The 19589-nt window shown below is 40.3% G+C and overlaps 2 protein-coding genes across 5 annotated transcripts in view; one reads left to right on the forward strand and one right to left on the reverse strand.

Annotated features, from left to right (window-relative positions):
• Positions 1–942, forward strand: part of lama5 (laminin, alpha 5) — a 374262-nt gene extending 373320 nt beyond the window's left edge. For all 3 annotated transcript variants that reach the window (XM_072242339.1, XM_072242347.1, XM_072242358.1), the window contains one exon: positions 512–942. In XM_072242339.1, coding sequence (XP_072098440.1) covers positions 512–660 — 149 coding nt within the window. In that variant the 3' untranslated portion in view covers positions 661–942. The remainder of the gene's footprint in view (positions 1–511) is intronic.
• adrm1 (ADRM1 26S proteasome ubiquitin receptor) lies at positions 487–16170 on the reverse strand. Of its 2 annotated transcripts, none has more exons than XM_072242381.1 (9): positions 15843–16170; positions 12450–12566; positions 10471–10597; positions 8893–8979; positions 6760–6844; positions 5702–6027; positions 4285–4442; positions 3395–3497; positions 487–2363 (listed from the first exon to the last, which is right to left on the reverse strand). In XM_072242381.1, exons 1-9 carry the CDS (start codon positions 16053–16055, stop codon positions 2236–2238), a joined length of 1344 nt encoding a protein of 447 aa, XP_072098482.1. In that variant the 5' UTR covers positions 16056–16170; the 3' UTR covers positions 487–2235. The 2 variants fall into 2 exon arrangements, with proteins under 2 accessions (XP_072098482.1, XP_072098473.1); XM_072242372.1 differs by having other exon boundaries at positions 4285–4445; positions 15843–16168.
• Positions 16171–19589: the final 3419 nt, after the last annotated feature.

The following is a 19589-nucleotide window of genomic DNA, read 5'->3' on the forward strand; positions in this document are numbered from 1 at the left end:
AGCTGTGAAAATCATTAGCTTTTTATACATTGCTAGAGGCAGTATCCCCTTGGTTTTTGGGTAACAAATGCAGGTGAAGAACAAATGTGGTTTTCAGTAAATAGACCAGAGTTTTGCAGAGATCCACTGATTTTAATGAGGATGGCAAAAAAGTGTGATGGTTATGCACAGCATCCAAGGTTGCAAATCCACATAACCCATGGTGGCAGATGATTGCTTTCCAAAATAAGTAACTCATCCATTAATTTACTGTGTTAGAACAGGATATAAAGCAATTTTATCTTCAAATTGAGGATGGGGGTGAGAAAGCTTCGATCACAGAAGCCAGAAGATTTATTTGAATAGTCTAGGGTAACCTATTTCAGGTTAAATTTGTAATACTGCAATTTGTTATTTTTAAACTAAATGGATTTCCTTACACTATACAAGCTTAATTTGTTATGAAAGTTTGCATTGTTTGAAATTTGTCATTTTTATGCTTGCATATCTGAATATTTCTTTTTTATTTCAGACACTGTGCAAATTCCAACATTGTCTCCCATATATCACTCATTCGTTGGCTGTATAAAGAATTTCCAAATTAATCAAAAGTCAGTACAGTTAAATCAACCAAGATCTATACATGGTGGTGTTACTACCAGTGGCTGCCCATCATTGTAATCAGAATGGAAAGTATAAAACACTTTACCAAATTTGTTATAATTTTCAATCCACTTATGCACTTAAACTTGTACTGTATTTCAGAATTTTGCTGCGGATTTTTTATAAGCTATTTTTAATAGTCGTGGTATTTTGGAGGGAAAATATTTAAGGGGTAAAATTTATCCTGCAACACTGGTTTTACATGTTAAAAACCTGTTTTACATTTGTAGCACTATGTGCAGAACACTGGTACATAATCAAAATAAAACTTGCTATACTGTGTGGCTTGTCCATTTTGACTCACAGGTTGCTCTGATACAAGGAAGGACAAGTAGGTAGATATTCCTGTAATGCAGCTGGTACAAGTGTCTCTGGGAGAGGGAGAAGTCAACCAAACTCATTTTAGTAAGTCAGATGAATAAAATTAATTTTGAGAATTCAGTTAAGAGTTCAAATGCAGCATTTGTTTGCAAAAATCTTCTGCAATTTATAATTCAAGAGTTGGAAGTTGTTAACAGTGGATGAAGATATAATCATTTTGTTTAAAGACATTGATAAGCTTAGAATAGCCAATGACAGCTTTTGATAGGAAATCAGTTTTCCAAGAATAAAGCTCACTAAATAATATTCCAATATTCTTTACAAGTAATACTGTATAAATAGGGCAAAACTAACTGCACTGAAGTTAAGAATACAAAAAAAATGGAGCTCTTTCCTCTAGCTGAAGAATTGATAGCAAGAATACCCAACTAAAAATATCGAGGGATTCTGTACAAAGAATACATATACCATTTTAAAGTCACGTGGAATTAGACAGAGAAAGCAGAAGGAAAGTACTGAATTCTGAACTGTTCTCTTCTAACAGATTCAGGTGCACTGTTTCAGAGATTTCTGAAACTCACTCTGAGAAAACATTAACAGCACATTTTCAGATAACTGATTAAATGCACAACTACCTTGAAGCAATTGGCCAGGGCAAAACCAAGTAGCAAGGCCACTCAAGTATAATTTTCTCAAAAGAAAAACTGAACTAGCCCAAGTCACAAAATCTATTAAAGGTCACTTTTCCTTTCAAGCTTTCCAAATTCCAAAAACATTTAGACACTTCAAATACTCAAAGCATTATAAAAAAAACCAAACATACTTACAAGTCCTTTGCAGCCACTCTCTACTCCTTATGCCTCCTCCAACCTTGATGCAAGCTTGTCAGACAAATTCATTACCATACTTTTAAGGAACTACTACAACTTCTCACTTTCTTGCTGAAGTCCACATTCCAGCAGCAAATCAGTGCCAAATTTCAGGTTTACCACATTTGCACAAACAGGAATTGTGCATTTCCTGCCAATTAAAGATGGTAATGCCAACAGCATCATCCCATAACTTGGGAGGCCACTTTGCACAGACTAAATTGTAGGGAAAAAAATCTAAATAACTGACATTAACAAAATTCTCTTGCCCTATAAAGAATCTTTAATAGTCATAAGTTTTGGGATTAATAGAAGACAATCACGATTTATTATTCATTAAAACTAAATGCATTAATCATTACATTAACTTTTACAAAGGGGTTAAAGAAAAAAACACTATTATTCAGTCTAAACTCATATCCTCCTCTTCATCTTTTTTATCCTTTGAATCACTGTCTCCCTCCTTTTCATTGGACTGTGCTTTTGAAGATGTAGAACTGTTTTGCATGGCTTTGGCAAATCCTTCCACATCTGCAGAGGGAAGGATACAGACATCCTTTTAGTTTCTGGTTGAGAATATTTTAATTAAAAAGCAAAATAAAACTCTCAAGATTGAGTTTTATTCAAATTGTTTGATCTCACTAAAGGTGTAACATAGATCAAGAAATATCAACACTAAGCCTGCTCCGATTTTAAATTTGTACTAAATTCACTCTGTAAAGTCCTGAAACAAAACACAAAATAAACTATTAATTACTAAAGTGAAAAGTTAATCAGGCAAAGTTAAGAACAAAACATTGCCTTGGGTGAAATACAGATCAATCTGCAAATTATGAAAATCGTCAGTATCATAGCAGGTTCTATGCCACGATAGTGCAGCGGTCGGTGCAACACTACTACAGCTCGGGCATTGGAGTTCAGTCCCTGGAATGCATGCGTTTTCGCTGGGTGCTCACGTTTCCTCTCACAGTCCACAGATGTACTGAGTAGGTACACTGGTGACTGTAAATTGTCCTGTGATTGGGTTAGGGTTAAATCGGGGTCGTCAGGAGTTGCTGGGTGGGGTGGCATGGCTGGAAAAGCCACAAGGGCCTGTTCCACGCTGTATCTCTAAATAAATAAAATGAACATAGATCTTGTACCTGATCAAGGAATAATACAAATAAAGCAATAACCACTCCCTGTGTTTTAATACATCATTTGCAGGCATGACACTGATTTGTATTCCATATGTGATCAAATCAATATAATATTAAAACAAGAAAAAAGATTGCTGAATGCCATTTCATCTTTTTATTTTCAAGTCACCATCTTTCATAGTGAATCTCCTGTGTAACTATATTAAAAGATTATTTTACATGGTGAAAGCGGATTGCACAGAGTCAAATTCACAAGGCAACGATGAACGTGCCGGTCATACAGCCTGATTACCTTTCAATTTTTTTGCCCATGGTCTGGTTGGTTAGACTTAATAAGTACATCACATTCAGACAATATCAAAGTTGTTATAATGATCTCCCCAAAGCCAACCACAGCCACAAACTGTGAGAACAGGTACTCACCCCCCTTTCCAGCTGCTTCCACAGCCTCTGCCGGTAAGCCAAACTGACTCATCAAAGGACCCAACTGTCCTGAAGCCAATGCAGCACTGAACATACTCATGGCCTGCAGAAATAAGAGTACAGAATTATGATTTAATATTGCCAAACACACGAAGCTATTTATTATGCACATAGATATGGAGGGTTATGGTCCAGGTGCAGTTTGATGGGACTGAGCATAATAACATTTCGGCGTACACTAGATGGGCTGAAGGGTCTGTCTGTGTGTAGAGCTCTATGACTCTATATTAACTGAACTTCCTGCATTACAAACTGATTTTTTAAAATTGTAAATAAAAGATTTTGAATAGCTTTTTTTTAATAGATTTTTGCTTCATTAAAGCTTATTACAAAGCAGCCTTGTTTGTCTGTGGCTAACGTAGGCACATTGAAAACATTTTCAGAAGTCTTAACAAAACCATTCCTAACAAACTGGCAGGTTCTTAATCATTTCTCCAATAAACCATCGTGCTCATGTGCAAAGTAGTTTTGCAAGTTGGGTCAACCTGCACGCCAACCTGTCTCCAATTTCCTCTCAGTTACACCAGTTATCAAGATGCATGTACACCTTTGGGCAATCCAACCTCACACTTTCAAGTACACTTTAGTAATCAGTGAGGCAATACCACTATAACTGTGCACTGCCTACACATCTATAAACTTGGACCATTAAAGTTTAATTCCAAAATTTGAAACCAATTTGTAATTCAACATTGCGCGAGAAGGAACCAAGCTCATATCGATTTGCATTACAGTACACACACAAACATCAGTTGAAATATTCATGTTCTAGACATTTCTGAAGTCCACATTTGAATGCATGTTTGAAGACACCAAAATGAATTACACACCTGTTGAAACTGAGGAGATGTTATTGTATTTTGGATTTCCTCTGCAGGCTGAGGCAGTAATTCCCCCGTTGGAAGGTATGGTAATAATCGTTCTTGAACCTCTGCATTCGCCAGGATAGGAGCCATAACCTCTGGTGTCAATACACTGGCTAAATCCACTGCTATAACACAAGTATGTCATTATTACTCCAGATTTATAAATTATTTATAATAACCACACTCACTGAGCTACCCTGTTAAAAACATGTAGGATATACAAGAACAAGATTTTGAGATGCCACAAAAGGCTTAGACCAGGGGTTCCAAACCTGAGTCCATGGACCCCTTGCTTAAATGTACATGGCATAAAAAAGATTGGGAAACCCTGGTTTAGAGCATTAGGCTGATATGAAGAGAACGTACAATCTGCTTCAGCCTGTATGCAAAAAAATCTGTAGAACTCATGCCAATAGAGAACCATTGGCGAAAAGACAACGACCCATTTCTTGCCACTGTCAAGACAGCCTTCAGTATGCATCTCTAGTTTGGTCATCTGTACATTAAGTATATTATATAATTCATCTCAAAGGGTTAGAGCCACACAGGAAGAAAACAAAACACCATTTCCACAAAATTCAGATATCAAGCTAGGTAATTCCAGCTGATTAGTTGCACAGGGCAGATCGTTATCACAGAATGAAATTTTGTGGATTAGCATCCCCCATATTTGCACGATCTTGGTGCAGAATCATAGCATAATACGTACTCCAGGAACGACTGCAAATCAACTCTTCCCCCCTCCCCCACCTCCATATGCAAAATCTAGTAGTGAATTTTTGTTTATTTCTATGAGCCACATCTTAGGAAGGAAGCCACAGCATTGCAGAGGGTACAGAAGGATTTATAACAAGGTCACTTAAGAGTCTTCAGGTAGAGGTAGAAACCAAAGAAGCCAGATACTCCAAAGATTAAAAAGATTTGATGAGATGTTCTATGATATAATACCTTGTTTCCAGTGTCAGAAAGATATTTGGCCAAAAGTCAGATTTCAAGAGGCCAAGTAATACTATTCGGCACATGTTGCTATGCACTGAAATATACTACATTGTACAAAGGTGCAAAATTACACAGTGGTAAGTTTCAAAAATTAATTAAAAATCCAAATATACGATATTGCAACACTCCAGGGGAAGTTCAGAAGACTGAGTTTAGATGGGTATGCGCCAAAAAAGCAGAGAAAATGCACAATGTCCCATTCAATGCACAATAGCCACCTTCAATGCTTTATCATTGTGATCCATCCACTCTGTCCAGAATAAGTTTAAAGTACTCATTAAAAGGCCTACATTTTGGAAACCAATTACAAATGCATGACTGGAACATACTTTGACCTTGGAACACAGATCTTCCACGTTAAATGTCAATGCCAGATCCTTACCCTGCTGTCCTGTCCCTTCTGTTGCAGCAGGAACGGACATGCTAGCCAGGATACTCTGCAAGTCACGCAGCTGAATAGGCTGTGCTGGGCTTGTTGCAGATCCCGATGCTGTGACAGACCCAGATCCAGACGCAGGGCCGGAAATAGCGGTAGAACCCGAGTTGGGTGCTGCTGGTGTAGTTAGTGCTGCTGCTGCCGGCACACCCGTTGATGCTACACTCGGAGATGGCACTGGCGCCATTGCTGCCGCGACAGAAGGCACTGAAGTCATACGAACTGCAGAGCTCGTCGAGGATGGAGTAATGGCTGCAGTCTGGCTTCGTGAGCTGAAAAAAACAAAGTGAAAACACTTCTAGGTTTAATGATTTAATTAAACAAACTGAAGTGTCCCACTATGAAAGAAGATAAAAATGTAGGGATAGAGTCAGAGTACCACATCACAGAAACAGGTCCTTTAAATCATTTAGTCTGTGCTGAACCATTATACTGCCTCGTCCCATCGACCTGCACTCAGGGCATAGCCCTGCAAACTCCTCCCATCCATGCAGCTATCCAAATTTCTCTTAAATGTTGAAATTAAATCTGCATCTACCACTTCCGCTGGCAGTTCATTCTACACTCTCACCACCCTGAGGGAAGAGGTTTCCCCTTAGGATCCCTTTAAGTATTTCACCTCTCATCCTTAACCCCTGACTTCTAGTTCTAGTCTCACCCATCCTGCTTGCATTTACCCTATCTACACCCCTCATAACTTTGAATTGGATACTGACAATAATCAAATCTAGATTTTAAAACCAGCATTTTAATACATCAATGACTGGTTAATTAACATAAGAACAAGATTCATTTTTCAAATGAGAAATATTCTTCATTATTAATACTGAAACATTGTCAAATATTTACGATTACTGAATTCCACTTGTTCTTAGAATACAAAGTTGTCAGAAAAAATTTACTGGAGGCATCCCAAGTGATATATACAAATATAGGCCCCAGTTTTGAACATTTCCTGTGCTATCTGAACTTTTTCCATATTTATTTGGCTTTGTTTTTCTTACCCTGAAGAAGTACTACCACCTGAGGGACCTCCACTGCCAAGTAAGCCAGCAAGACCAGCTGGACCTGCCAGAGCACCAAGGCTACCTGAAACAGAGAGATTAAGAGTTCAGAGCACCGAAAAGAGCAATCAAAGGGTTAGTTTCCAAATTATAATTAGGTATTTGGGATAGAGTTTGGACAACATCTTTTCAGTATTTTTGCAAGCTAGGGCCATGTCCAGTACACGTGAATAAGGAAAGCCTTGCCCCTTTTGCATTTGTCACAGCAGGGATTAACATCTGGGTAAATGTGAGATAATTTAGTTTTAGACATATGGGCCCTGTGTACAACCTTGAACTGTAACAAGCAGTGGTGGGCACATAAAGAGGTTGAGCCAACTAACTTAAGAACTGAATCCCATATATCGTCTGACAGTGAGAAATTTAAATCTTGCTCCGAGGCAGTTTTAATTTGTCAAGGGGGGGGCTCGCCTCAGGACCACTAGCTTGTCACAAATAGTAGATATTAGACCTTTGCGCAATGGATTCATGCAGAGAAACATATCAACGACATTTGTGGCGGGTGCCTCTTTTTGGCACCTCCGGAGAGGGGGACACGCACCTAAGTCGGACCAAACGTCGCACACTGTCTTTTGCCTCTCTGTTGGCCAGGTGCGCAGTCTTGCTCAGGTGGAGAGATGCTGCCCCGCCCACCCACACTCAGTGGCTCAGGGATATCATGTCCAGTCTAAACCTTGAGAAGATCCATTATTCAATTCTCAACTCGGACATAAAGTTCCAAAAGGTGTGGGGACTCTTTCTTGAATATTGTCAGAATTCCTAGCCAAACTAAAGGTCCATCCTTTCTTCCTTTCCTCTGCACATAAATCCCTGACCTCCAGCATTTCCCGCTAAAATTCTATGGACCCAGACTTGTAAACATACAACAGCCTCTGCATTAGGAAAATACACCTTCTCCATACCAATGCAGCTCTGTGGGGACAAAGGTTCTGTTTAACCTTTTTTGCTAATGCAATGATAGCTTGGAGATGGGGATTGAGAGGGATGGGTCTGGGCAGGAAGGCAACCAAAGCATGATGTACTAGGGTGCATCTCTTTCATAGATGTGAATTGTACGTTTGATACATTTGTTATGAACTGCACAAACCTCCTCTATACTATGCTCTCTTTATTTAAAAAACCAATAAAAATATTTTTTAAAAAAGTTCAGAGCACCTCAATTGATAGCATTTACATTCAATAATATCCAATGCATATAGTACTAAAGAAAGCGAGATGGAAGGTTTAAGTCAGAGTTAAAGGATACAATGTTTTCTTGGTAATATGCAGATAATAGGAATTACTTACCGATTAAAAATTTGGTTCAATGTGATTTAATGAGTTTAAGGAAATTACTGTTTAATAATAACTTTAAGATCAGGGATTTTATTTTTTTCTGGTCAGCACAACCAAAACACATAGGTTGGAAACTAAACAGAACAACACTCTCTACCATCAGCCAACGTGCTTTCTACCCCTAAATATACTAAATATTGAGAGTCGTCATCAAATTAAGAAGCTAATAGAACAGTACCTTGTTATTACATTACAGTACATGGCTTCTAAATATCTGTACAGATGGGTTTTTTTTTTCCCTCTTCAGAGACCCTTATCAACAATGAATGTAAAGCAAATTGAACAGAACACAATTCCTTTATTTTCCACTTATTGCATACTCACACAAAAATTCATTTATAAATACTTATCCCCTCATATAACCTGAAGATACAAAAGGTATATTAATAATATTAATTCAACACTATAGGTGCAGTTGTGACATCAATCATTATTTGAAATAAACCCCATGATTAATAGCTAAGCAAATTCAAAAGTACGAAAATAAAATTTGGCTCGCAATGCATCCCAATGTCCCTTTTCCATCTTTCTATATGATTACACAGCAGGGGCTAGCCCAACTTAAATGTCCCTTTGGAGGAAACAGCTGTGCTTTCAGCTGCTTTGTTTTGTTATGTGGAGAATCGGTGACATGAACAATACATTTTCCCCCCATCCAATCAGAATCAAATGGATGGCTCTGAACAGTTTTCTCTTTGTTAAAAATCAATTTATAAAATGCAATTAATTAATATTTACCAAGTCCACCTAAACCGGTTGCTCCCATCAGCTGCATCAGCTGGTTAGGACTCATGTTACCCAAAAGACTTTGCAGACCACTGTCTCCTGGAATAAAGAGATGAATGACAATCACAGGAGTCTGTGTTGGGCTCCTCTTATTTACTAAACATAAATAATCAAGACTGAGGGGAAAATATGAAAATTTGCAAATAACATGAAGGATACAAAGGTTAGAATAGTGGGCAAATGGGTGGCAGATGCAGTTCAAATGGGGAAAGTATGAAGTAAGATGTTTGGAAACAACAAAGAACTAGACTTTAGATTGTTAATTGATAAACATTCCATCTAGCTCTGACCACAAAAACAACTGAATTAGCTGGAGTATAATGTTTAGCATTAAATAAAATCAAAGGCAAGAAAAGTGGTTCCAGGTCAAATTTGCCAACAATAAGACATTAAAAGCTTGAAAAATTCAAGCTGTTACATCGTTCTTCAAAGTGTCACATCAACTGATTAAAGTCATCAATTGGTGGCATGTAAAGGGGTTAATTGTAGATCATTTGCACTGGTCTGCAAGACGCAAAAAGGACAAATTTTAATAATCGTAAAAAAAAATTGAATAGGTTGGAAGAATACTTCACAAAATGTTTGGAACATACAAAGCCTCATCACAAGTCAATTTTCTTGGAAAGAAGTAAATGGTGTGAGGGACAATGTGTGTGAACAGGACAAGTCTTAAGTGGCTCATGTGGAGAGAAGAATCTACACAGCAAAATAGCCAGAAGCAAACTAATGATTAGAGAAAAATAAACCACTCATTTCCATACAGACGAAAGCAAAATCATAGTTTCGTAGATTTTCACAAGATTGTTTTGACACACACAGGCTAAGCAGTACCTCACTCCAAATAAACATCTGTCAAATTCAGAAATCTATGTTATCACAATTTATATACGACTAGAGCAGCACAACGCTACTTTTAATTGCTAAAAATCAACTCTGACTATTGATTTTTTTTGTTCCTGGGCCTTCTAACTAATGTTCTGCATATACAATTACTTCATATTTTAAGCAAAAATATCACACCTTCCCAGGTGAAACATTTTGGGCACCTTAAAGATCATTAAGGATTAACAACTAAAAGCCAGGCGAACCCAGTAGAGCAAATTCATGGCTCTGCAGCGAATTAACAGATCTCAACTACAGAGTCCGGACAGTCAAAATTCCTCTCTCACTTATGTAGAAGAGAATGGAAAATTGGACCAGCTCCCCAATCATGATCTTTATCTGCAATCTCTGCTACAAGTATGCTGGCTGAAAACAGCTACAGAGCTTCTCCAACTCAACAATCAATTAACTAAATAATGCTAGCCACCAGGACGCAAAAACTGCTATTTCAGTAAGAAGCCAAAAGCAACTTTCAGAACAAATCCCAGAGGAGTTAAATTTTTCAGTGAGATGGAAAAGGGAAGAAAATGTTGAGAAAGAAATACATTTATCCACATATCCATAATTATTCCTATGGCATGATTTATATGTATTATATTTATATGATTTATATGTATACACAAGGTTTAAATCCTAACAAACTAATACCTCCAAGTGCAGCTAGGTCATGACCCCCACTGCTGCCACCACCACCCAAAGCACCAGGAATCGGAGGGTTGTTCAGATATTCATTCACTTTACGACAAAACTCTTCATCTTTGTCAGCTTTAGGCTCCTAAAGAATAAATACAATGGATAGTTACAAACTAGTCTATAATAATAGCCAGACTGCATGATGTCTTGGGAGATCTGAAGAAGAAAGAAAAATTTAAAATGTTAATATTTTCCACAAAAAGGTGTATGAGCAAGCATTAGTTCAGAACCTTTTCAGACTCTTTACACCAAATTCATCAGATGATCATAGTGTTGCAGGTTTGGCAATAAAATGAGAACACTAAAGCTATCACATTATTTTGACCTATATCAACTTGTTCCACTATTAAAGGAGAACTATGAATAATTGTCACATTAACAACAGATTCTCACTAAAACCACTACCATACAACTACAGAGCCATATCTTTGGAAAGGTAGCCTATTCAATCATTTTTATTCAATACCTTATTTGAAAGCGAGAGCCTGGAATCTTAGAAGTTATATTACCTTGTGTGAGACTCGTGTATTTTTCCACAGTATATGGTGGTGGTTCATCCCCATTCACTGTCATAAGTGGTTATAGCCTCTAAATTAACAGTTTATCACCTTTCTCAGCTTTTCATTGGCTAAATATTAGCACATTACCATGTATTGTAGTTGTTTTAATTATATAGCCTATTAGTTTATCCTGTAAGGCATTTTCCTATTTATAAGTGACGATTTTTCCAGAGCTGCCATCATTATTCCTTTTGTCTTCACATCCATTCACCTCTTAGCAATGTTTCTCAGCTCTTTATCTGGTTTGCTTAGTTTTTGTATGTTTGTCTGCCCTTTAAAATAAACTGAAATCTTAGAATTAAGACTACCCGTCATTCCTGACTCCTGGAAGAGCCCTTAGGATCAGAAAATACAGATCCAACAACTCCAATGTTTCATTGTATAACCAACAGCTAAGTTCCTTGTAATTTAGAAGGGTTTGAGATAATTAAATCAATGCTTTCCAGAACTGACAGGTGAGCATTTAGGTCAAGAGAGTAGCATCTAAATTTTACAATATTTATTTGCAATAAAGTTACAAAATACTTCAAAGTTAGGAACTCACTTTGGATATAGTAATTGATTTTAAATAGACAAGATGTTTTGTAAGACTGATCCACATCCATTAACTAGCATCATAAACAAATGTAGGAAAAAGAAGATTCACCACGAGTTCACAGATGAACCACAATTTCATTGAATGACAGGAAAATCTTGAGCAGATAACCTCCCTCCTATTTGCAACCTCCTTAGAACATTACTTATTCCACACACTTACTTCTGCATGCTCCTTATAAAGCAGAGTTTATAGACAAACTAGATAATGCCACCACACGGGCTGCAGTTGAGGATCCTTACAACAAACAAAATTTATGTTATTGCAGTGGATTTATACCTATGCCCTATTGGTGAAAATGTAGAACATTAACTGTCCCTAGTGCAGGGATTCCCAAACTGGGGGTCCACGGACCCCTTGCTTAATGATAACAGGTCCATGGCATAAAAAACCCTGCCCTAGGGCATTTCCATTTCACTGGGAGTATCACCTATACTGCAGAGCCTTTCTAACCAAAGTTATAGCTAAATCAGTAAACAAAGCGATTTTAAAGTAATGGAATGATTTTCCAGGTGGAGATAGTAATGATGATTGGGCACTAATTTGTTCATTCTCAGGTCAATCAATGCATTTAAATACACTCATTATCACCTGGGACAGTACCAAAATGATTATTTAAAAGATGTCCCTCCTGAAAACCTCTGATGTAGTACAAAAATGTTAAATGGCTGAGTGTAAAAACAAAGTGAAAAGACTCAATCATCATAATTTATGGCTGGTACTGACAAGAACAGAGCTTAAGGAAAGTGAAAATTATTCTAAACATTGCTCATCTTCACCTGCATCCAAAAGAAAAGCCGTTTGGATCCTGCTTTGAACTTCAGCACGTACACTCGACCTGTAGTACACTGGGCCACTCTTTTAAACTCACAGTCATCTGGAAAAATGATCAGGTCCTACAGAAAAACAGTAGACACTAAATAATTGGGTTAAGGATTCTTTAATTATTTCCCACATACACTTAAATTTTACATTTTTTTTTAAATGTTACAGGGTAGAACATCCTAAACAACTGTTATTATAGTTGATTTTTTTTCTATTCCATGTAACTTCAAGTCTAATATGCCAAAGCAAAACAGGGCCATTGATGTGATTAAACCTCTGGTCAAAAGGTGGATTCCAAGACAAAAAATTAAGGATTATAAAATTAAAGCATGGGTTTAAGCAATTCCAGTCCCGTCCCCCCGCCCCCACCCACCCCAGATAGGAATAAGGAGGAAGACTGGTCACAAAGAAACAGAGTCAGGAAATATCAAAGCAAGTAGTTAACGTGGGATGGGGTGTGTTTATTTTTGTACCAACAAATACTCTTCAGAGAACTTCTCCCACATTGAATATGGAAAAGGAATTCTAATTAGAGCACCTTACTGCTGACGTGGCTCATATCAAGTTCCAACAGAGGATTTCTTGTCCACAACAATGCATTTTGATTCCATCCCACTGGGGAATTTTCAGTTTACCAAAAAAGAAATTAATCAGGCCCAGGACCTACCAAAACTAAAGCCCTGATCAAACATACTGTGGCAGAATTTGACAAAATTCAGAGACCAAAAGCAAGGACACTGCATGCAAAACATAATCCCTTTGAGTAACAACCATTAACTGTCTGGAAGAGTCTCTCCAGTTATTCACACCAGATTCCTCACTATCACATCTCCATGAGAAACACTATTTCCTCATCCCCTCCATGAGAAATATTTTTCACTACTCCCCCTTCATGTCCATCCACAGAACCAGTCCTGCCAGTCATACCTTCCCATTAACCTTGTTAGCATCTGTATGCTGTGGTTCGGGACGCCTAAATTTAAAGGGTAAATTGTGTGTGCTGTATTACATCCATACCCATTTATTACTTGTGCAGAACACCCTTAGGGTTAACTCGCAGGTTGAGTTGGTAGTGAGGAAGGCAATGCATTGTTAGCATTCATTTCAAGAGGTCTAGAATACAAGAGCAGGGATGTGATTCTGAGGCTTCATAAAGCACTGGTGAGGCCTCACCTTGAGTATTGTGACAACACACATCAAAGTTGCTGGTGAACGCAGCAGGCCAGGCAGCATCTCTAGGAAGAGGTACAGTCGACGTTTCCGGCCAAGACCCTTCGTCAAGACTAACTGGAAGAAGAGCTAGTAAGAGATTTGAAAGTGGGGGGAGGGGATCCAAAATGATAGGAAGAAGACAGGAGGGGGGGGGGATGGAGCCAAGAGCTGGACAGTTGATTGGCAAAAGCGATATGAGAGGATCATGGGACGGGAGGCCCAGGGAGAAAGAAAAGGTGGGGGGGGGGGAGACCCAGAGGATGGGCAAGGGGTATAGTGAGAGGGACAGAGGGAGAAAAAGGAGAGAGAGAGAAAGAAAGAATGTGTGTATATAAATAAATAACGTATGGGGTACGAGGGGGAGGTGGGGCATTAGCGGAAGTTTGAGAAGTCAATGTTCATGCCATCACCCCGTCTGGGTAGCCTCCAACCTGATGGCATGAACATTGACTTCTCAAACTTCCACTAATGCCCCACCTCCCCCTCGTACCCCATACATTATTTATTTATATACACACATTCTTTTTCTCTCTCTCTCCTTTTTCTCCCTCTGTCACTCTCACTATACCCCTTGCTCATTCTCTGGGTTCCCCCCCTCCCCCTTTTCTTTCTCCCTAGGCCTCCCATCCCATGATCCTCTCATATCCCCTTTGCCAATCAACTGTCCAGCTCTTGGCTCCATCCCTCCCCCTCCTGTCTTCTCCTATCATTTTGGATCTTCCCCTCCCCCTCCCACTTTCAAATCTCTTATTAGCTCTTCCTTCAGTTAGTCCTGACGAAGGGTCTCGGCCCAAAACGTCGACTGTACCTCTTCCTAGAGATGCTGCCTGGCCTGCTGCATTCACCAGCAACTTTGATGAGTGTTGCTTGAATTTCCAGCACCTGCATTATTCCTCATGTTTGAATATTGTGAAGAGTTTTTGGCTCATCTAAAAAAAAAATGTGCTGGCATCGGAGAGGGTTCAGAGGAGGTTCACAAGAACAATTCCAGGAATGAAAGGGTTATATGAGGAACCTTTGATAGCTCTAGGTCTGTACTCACTGGAAGTTAGGAGGAGGAGGGGATCTCATTGAAGCCTTTCAAATGTTGAAAGGCCAAGGGAGAGAAGATATGGAAAGGACATTTCCCATAGTGGGGGTGACTAGGACAAGAGGGCACAGCCTCTAGTTAGAGGGGCGTCCATTTAAAACAGAGATGAGGAGAAACTTCTTTAGCCAAAGGCTGATTGATTTGTGGAATTTATTACCACAGGCAGCTTTGGAGGCTAAGTCATTGGGTCTATTTAAGGCAGAGCTTGACAGGTTCTTGACTGGACATGGCATCAAAGGTTACAGGAGGAGGCTACAGAGTGGGGCTGAGGAGGAAAGAAAGAGTCAGCCATAATTGAATGGCAGAGCAGACTCGATGAGCAAAATGGCCTAATTTAGCTCCTCTGTCTTCTGGTCTTATTTTGTACTTTTCTCAATCTACAAAGATCAAGAGAAATGTCTGATCAGTGAAACCTGGCCTAGCCTGGCAATTTACTCAGACATCCAAAATAATCTCTAAATGAACTGTCACAACTCCAACTTTCCACATCCCAAACCAACAACCTCCACTATCACAATACAAGCCTGACTGACAACCTGTTTTTTCACCAACCTCCCCCCCCCCCCCCGCCTTGGGTAGAGCCAGCAACCCAGATTCAATCCTCACTCCCCAACCCAACCAGCAACCCTCCACCCCACCTAGTTCCGCAGCCCACAGCACCCTCCCTCAAGCAGCACCCCGGTCCCTTGGCGTGCTACACATTTTCACCCATCCTTCACAATCCACCGCCCCCCCCAACCCGCCGTTGCACAGTCATCTCTCAATCCCCTCCCACCCTGGCCTCCCCATGCCAGAAGACTTTCCCACCCTAGTTTCCCCATCGCACCACATCCTCTCCACCCTAGCCTCCCCCATGCTCCAGAACCTTTCCACTCTAGGTTCCCTTTCACGCCGCAGCCCCAGTCTGGCCTCCCTGCACATTACAATCCCAGCCTTCCCATCCCCGCATCCCCCAACCCAGCTTCCTCCATAGCCACTCTCCCAAACTGTCCCCATCAGCCCGCCGGAGCCCACATCCCATCCCGGCCGCTCCAGCCTTACTCACATCCTCTACGGTGCCGGCGGTGCGGTCCTTCCAGCAAAAGTGGATGAGCGAGTCATCCGTCTGTTGGATGTACACTTGGCCCTTGCGCTTGTCCGGCGTCACCGTCGACCCCTTCAGGGACATCTTGCCGGCACGAAACTCCACCAGGTACTTACTAGAGGAACCGCGACTCCCGGCCACCAGGCTGGGGAACAAGGCTCCCGAAGCCGACATGCTTCCCGACGGATCTTCCCTTGGTCACAGACTCCTGACCCAGGCCGCAGTCACAACCTAACCTGATGCGTGTGTACGCCAACCCCCCACGATACCTTCGGCCCCTCCGGATTGGAGTCCGACTTGTTCCCGTTTCTGATTGGCTATAGTAGATGTCCGTCAATTACGCCATAAAACTTCCCTTGTTAGACTCGGTTGAGCTACAGCTAGACGGAAATGCTGTGTCATTGGCCGCTGCAGTGACGCATTGGATTTGGCCCGTTGGTCGCCACCTACAGGTAACAGGTGGTACAACAAGTTTACATGGTGATTTCAATCACATTTGAAAGTGCCTTCACTACCTATCTTGGCAATGCAGTTGAAACTGATCACTCACTGCAAACCTAATCCCTCGTTTAATTTTTCAACCCTTGGTTTCTGGTTCTTAACTTTTGGGCACAGTTTCTCTCTATCCACCCTTCAGATGAATTTAAAACCTGAAGATCTATTAGGTATTCTCACTACCTCCTTCCAACAAAACAACCCAATTTCAACAGCACTCATTAATTCACTTTAGTAGTCCCTCATTGCTACAATTATTTGGGAAAATCTTTTACATCCTTTCTATAGCCTTCATGTATTTCCTATACCCAGTGGCCTGTACTCCAATAGAGGTCAAGGCAACATTCATCACTCATCTATTTCAATTCATTTCAAAAAAAAATCTTTCTCCTATTCTTCTCTCTGCACACTCATGACTATGTGGCCAGATTCTACTGTATTGAACTGCATTTCAAATACAATAAAGTACTAGATCATTTTTTTAAACAATAACTTTATTTATTGGGATACAGTGTGGAGTAGGCCCCTCAGACCATACTGCCAAGCAATCTGCCAATTTAATCCTAGCCTAATCATGGGGCAATTTACAATAACCAATTGACCTACCAACTGTTAAGTCTTTGGATTGTGAAAGGAAACCTGGTGGAAACCCACACGGTCACAGGGAAAATGTAGAAACTCCTATATCTTCTTGGCTGCAGCGGGAATCAGAGTACAGAAAGGAAATAAGAGAGCTTAGTGGTGTTGGGTCATGACAATCTTTCCCTCAATGTTAATAAAAGAGCTGGTCATTGACTCCAGAAAGAGAGCCAGTGCAGATGGTGTTCAGGTTGAGAGCTTAAAGTTCCTACATGTGAACAGCACCAATAGCTTATCCTGTGGTCCAAACCACATTGATAGTAGGCTAAGAAAGCTCACCAACACCTTGTTGTCAGGAGCCTGAAGAAATTTGACATTCCCATTGACTCACACCATTTTTTATCAATACATCACAGAAAGCATTCTGTTTGGATGCATTACAGCTTGGTATGGAAAGTGCTCTGCCTGTGACCACAACAAACTGTAGAGTTGTAGACACAGCTCAACACATCACAGTAACCAGCCTCCCCTCCATGGAACGAGTGCTACACATGCCCTTACACTTCCTCCCTTACCACCATTCAGGGCCCCAAACAGTCCTTCCAGGTGAGGCGACACTTCACCTGTGATTCGGCTGGGGCGATATACCGCGTCCGGTGCTCCCGATGTGGCCTTCTATATATTGGCGAGACCCGATGCAGACTGGGAGACCGCTTTGCTGAACACCTACGTTCTGTCCGCCAGAGAAAGCAGGATCTCCCAGTGGCCACACATTTTAATTCCACATCCCATTCCCATTCTGACGTGTCTATCCACGGCCTCCTCTACTGTAAAGATGAAGCCACACTCAGGTTGGAGGTACACAACATCTTATATTCCGTCTGGGTAGCCTCCAACCTGATGGCATGAACATCGACTTCTCTAACTTCTGCTAATGCCCCACCTCCCCCTCGTACCCCATCCGTTATTTATTTTTATACACATTCTTTCTCTCACTCTCCATTTTCTCCCTCTGTCCCTCTGACTATACCCCTTGCCCATCCTCTGGGTTTCCCCCTCCCTTTGTCTTTCTCCCCGGATCTCCTGTCCCATGGTCCTCTCATATCCCCTTTGCCAATCACCTGTCCAGCTCTTGGCTCCATCCCTCCCCCTCCTGTCTTCTCCTATCATTTTGGATCTCCCCCTCCCACTTTCAAATCTCTTACTAACTCTTCCTTCAGTTAGTCCTGATGAAGGGTCTCGGCCTGAAACGTCGACTGTACCTCTTCCTAGAGATGCTGCCTGGCCTGCTGCGTTCACCAGCAACTTTGATGTGTGTTGCATGAATTTCCAGCATCTGCAGAATTCCTGTTGTTTCCCCTCTATGGACTCTGTCTATACTTTTCACTGCCTCGGGCATCCTCTCTTCCATTGGATAGAAATTGGATACAAAAGCCTGAAAGCACGTACCACAGGCTCAAGAGCAGCTTCTATATCAGATTCTTACCTTCCCACCCTACCTTATTATACAATAAACTGCAAGATCATAAACTGTATGCAAGACAAGCTTTTCAACATATCTCAGTACACATGACAATAATAAACTGATATTTTTATCCCTTTGGCCTACCAAAAGATTTGTTTGGTTTTTTATATGGCCTCTAAATGTGAAGCCAAGGACCCTACATGCTTTATTAAAGCTTCTTCACATTCCACCTGCCAAGGATTTAGGACTTAGAGACAATCTGTTCCTTCAGAAAAGCTCCCTGCTTCAGTATAGATTGCTCTAGTTAATATTGCTTTTTATCACTCATCCTACCAAAGTGTAACATTTCAAGTTTCTAGTGTTACATTTTGTCACCTATGCTACCAGCTCTTTCTAAATCCTCTTGAAGTCTCGTCCCAGTTTACAAGCAGCTCTATGATAGGGTCAAGGTAAAAAAAAAGGCCAAAGGCATGATGGTGCATGACAAAAGTAGGGAGTAAACAGGGCAAATAGGAAAATAAGGGGTGTGAATAAGGGTATCAGAATCATTACCTAAAATTTATCTGAAAGATTGCAATATGCCTATTCTAAATATGAGTTCTTATTATTTGCTATAATAGAGCTCTATTGGAAGCACAAACAAAAGCAGAATGGGCATGGATCAGAGATTTAAGGTGACAAGCAACCTTAAATCTGAGGTATTAATCCAATTGTAACCGATCTGTATCTAAAGCCCTCCTGTAGAGGAGATAACAAATAATTTGAAAACAAATACTTATTTCAATTTAGAATATGATACATAACTAGAATAAGTACTTCAAGTTCTGGAGAACAGGAAGAGACATTAGGACTGAGTGTTGCAGTGGAAATTCAGGATTTACTTTTATTATATTTTGTGCCCTTGTCGACTTGCAGTGGAATATCATCCATCCACACCCTTGATATACAGTGATCAAATTATAAGCAACAAGAGCTAATCCAAGTTCCCAGCACTGAGACAGGAAGTACAAATTAAATAGAATGCAAGTTATTAGAGATACATATTGATCCCGAGTTGCACACAAGAAATTCTGAAGATGCTAGAAATTCAAAGCAAAACACACAAAATGCTGGAGGAACTCAGCAGGTCAAGCAGCATCTATGGAAATGAATAAACATACGACATTTAG

This window comes from Mobula birostris, chromosome 2, assembly GCF_030028105.1.
Source record: "Mobula birostris isolate sMobBir1 chromosome 2, sMobBir1.hap1, whole genome shotgun sequence".
NCBI lineage: Eukaryota > Metazoa > Chordata > Chondrichthyes > Myliobatiformes > Myliobatidae > Mobula > Mobula birostris.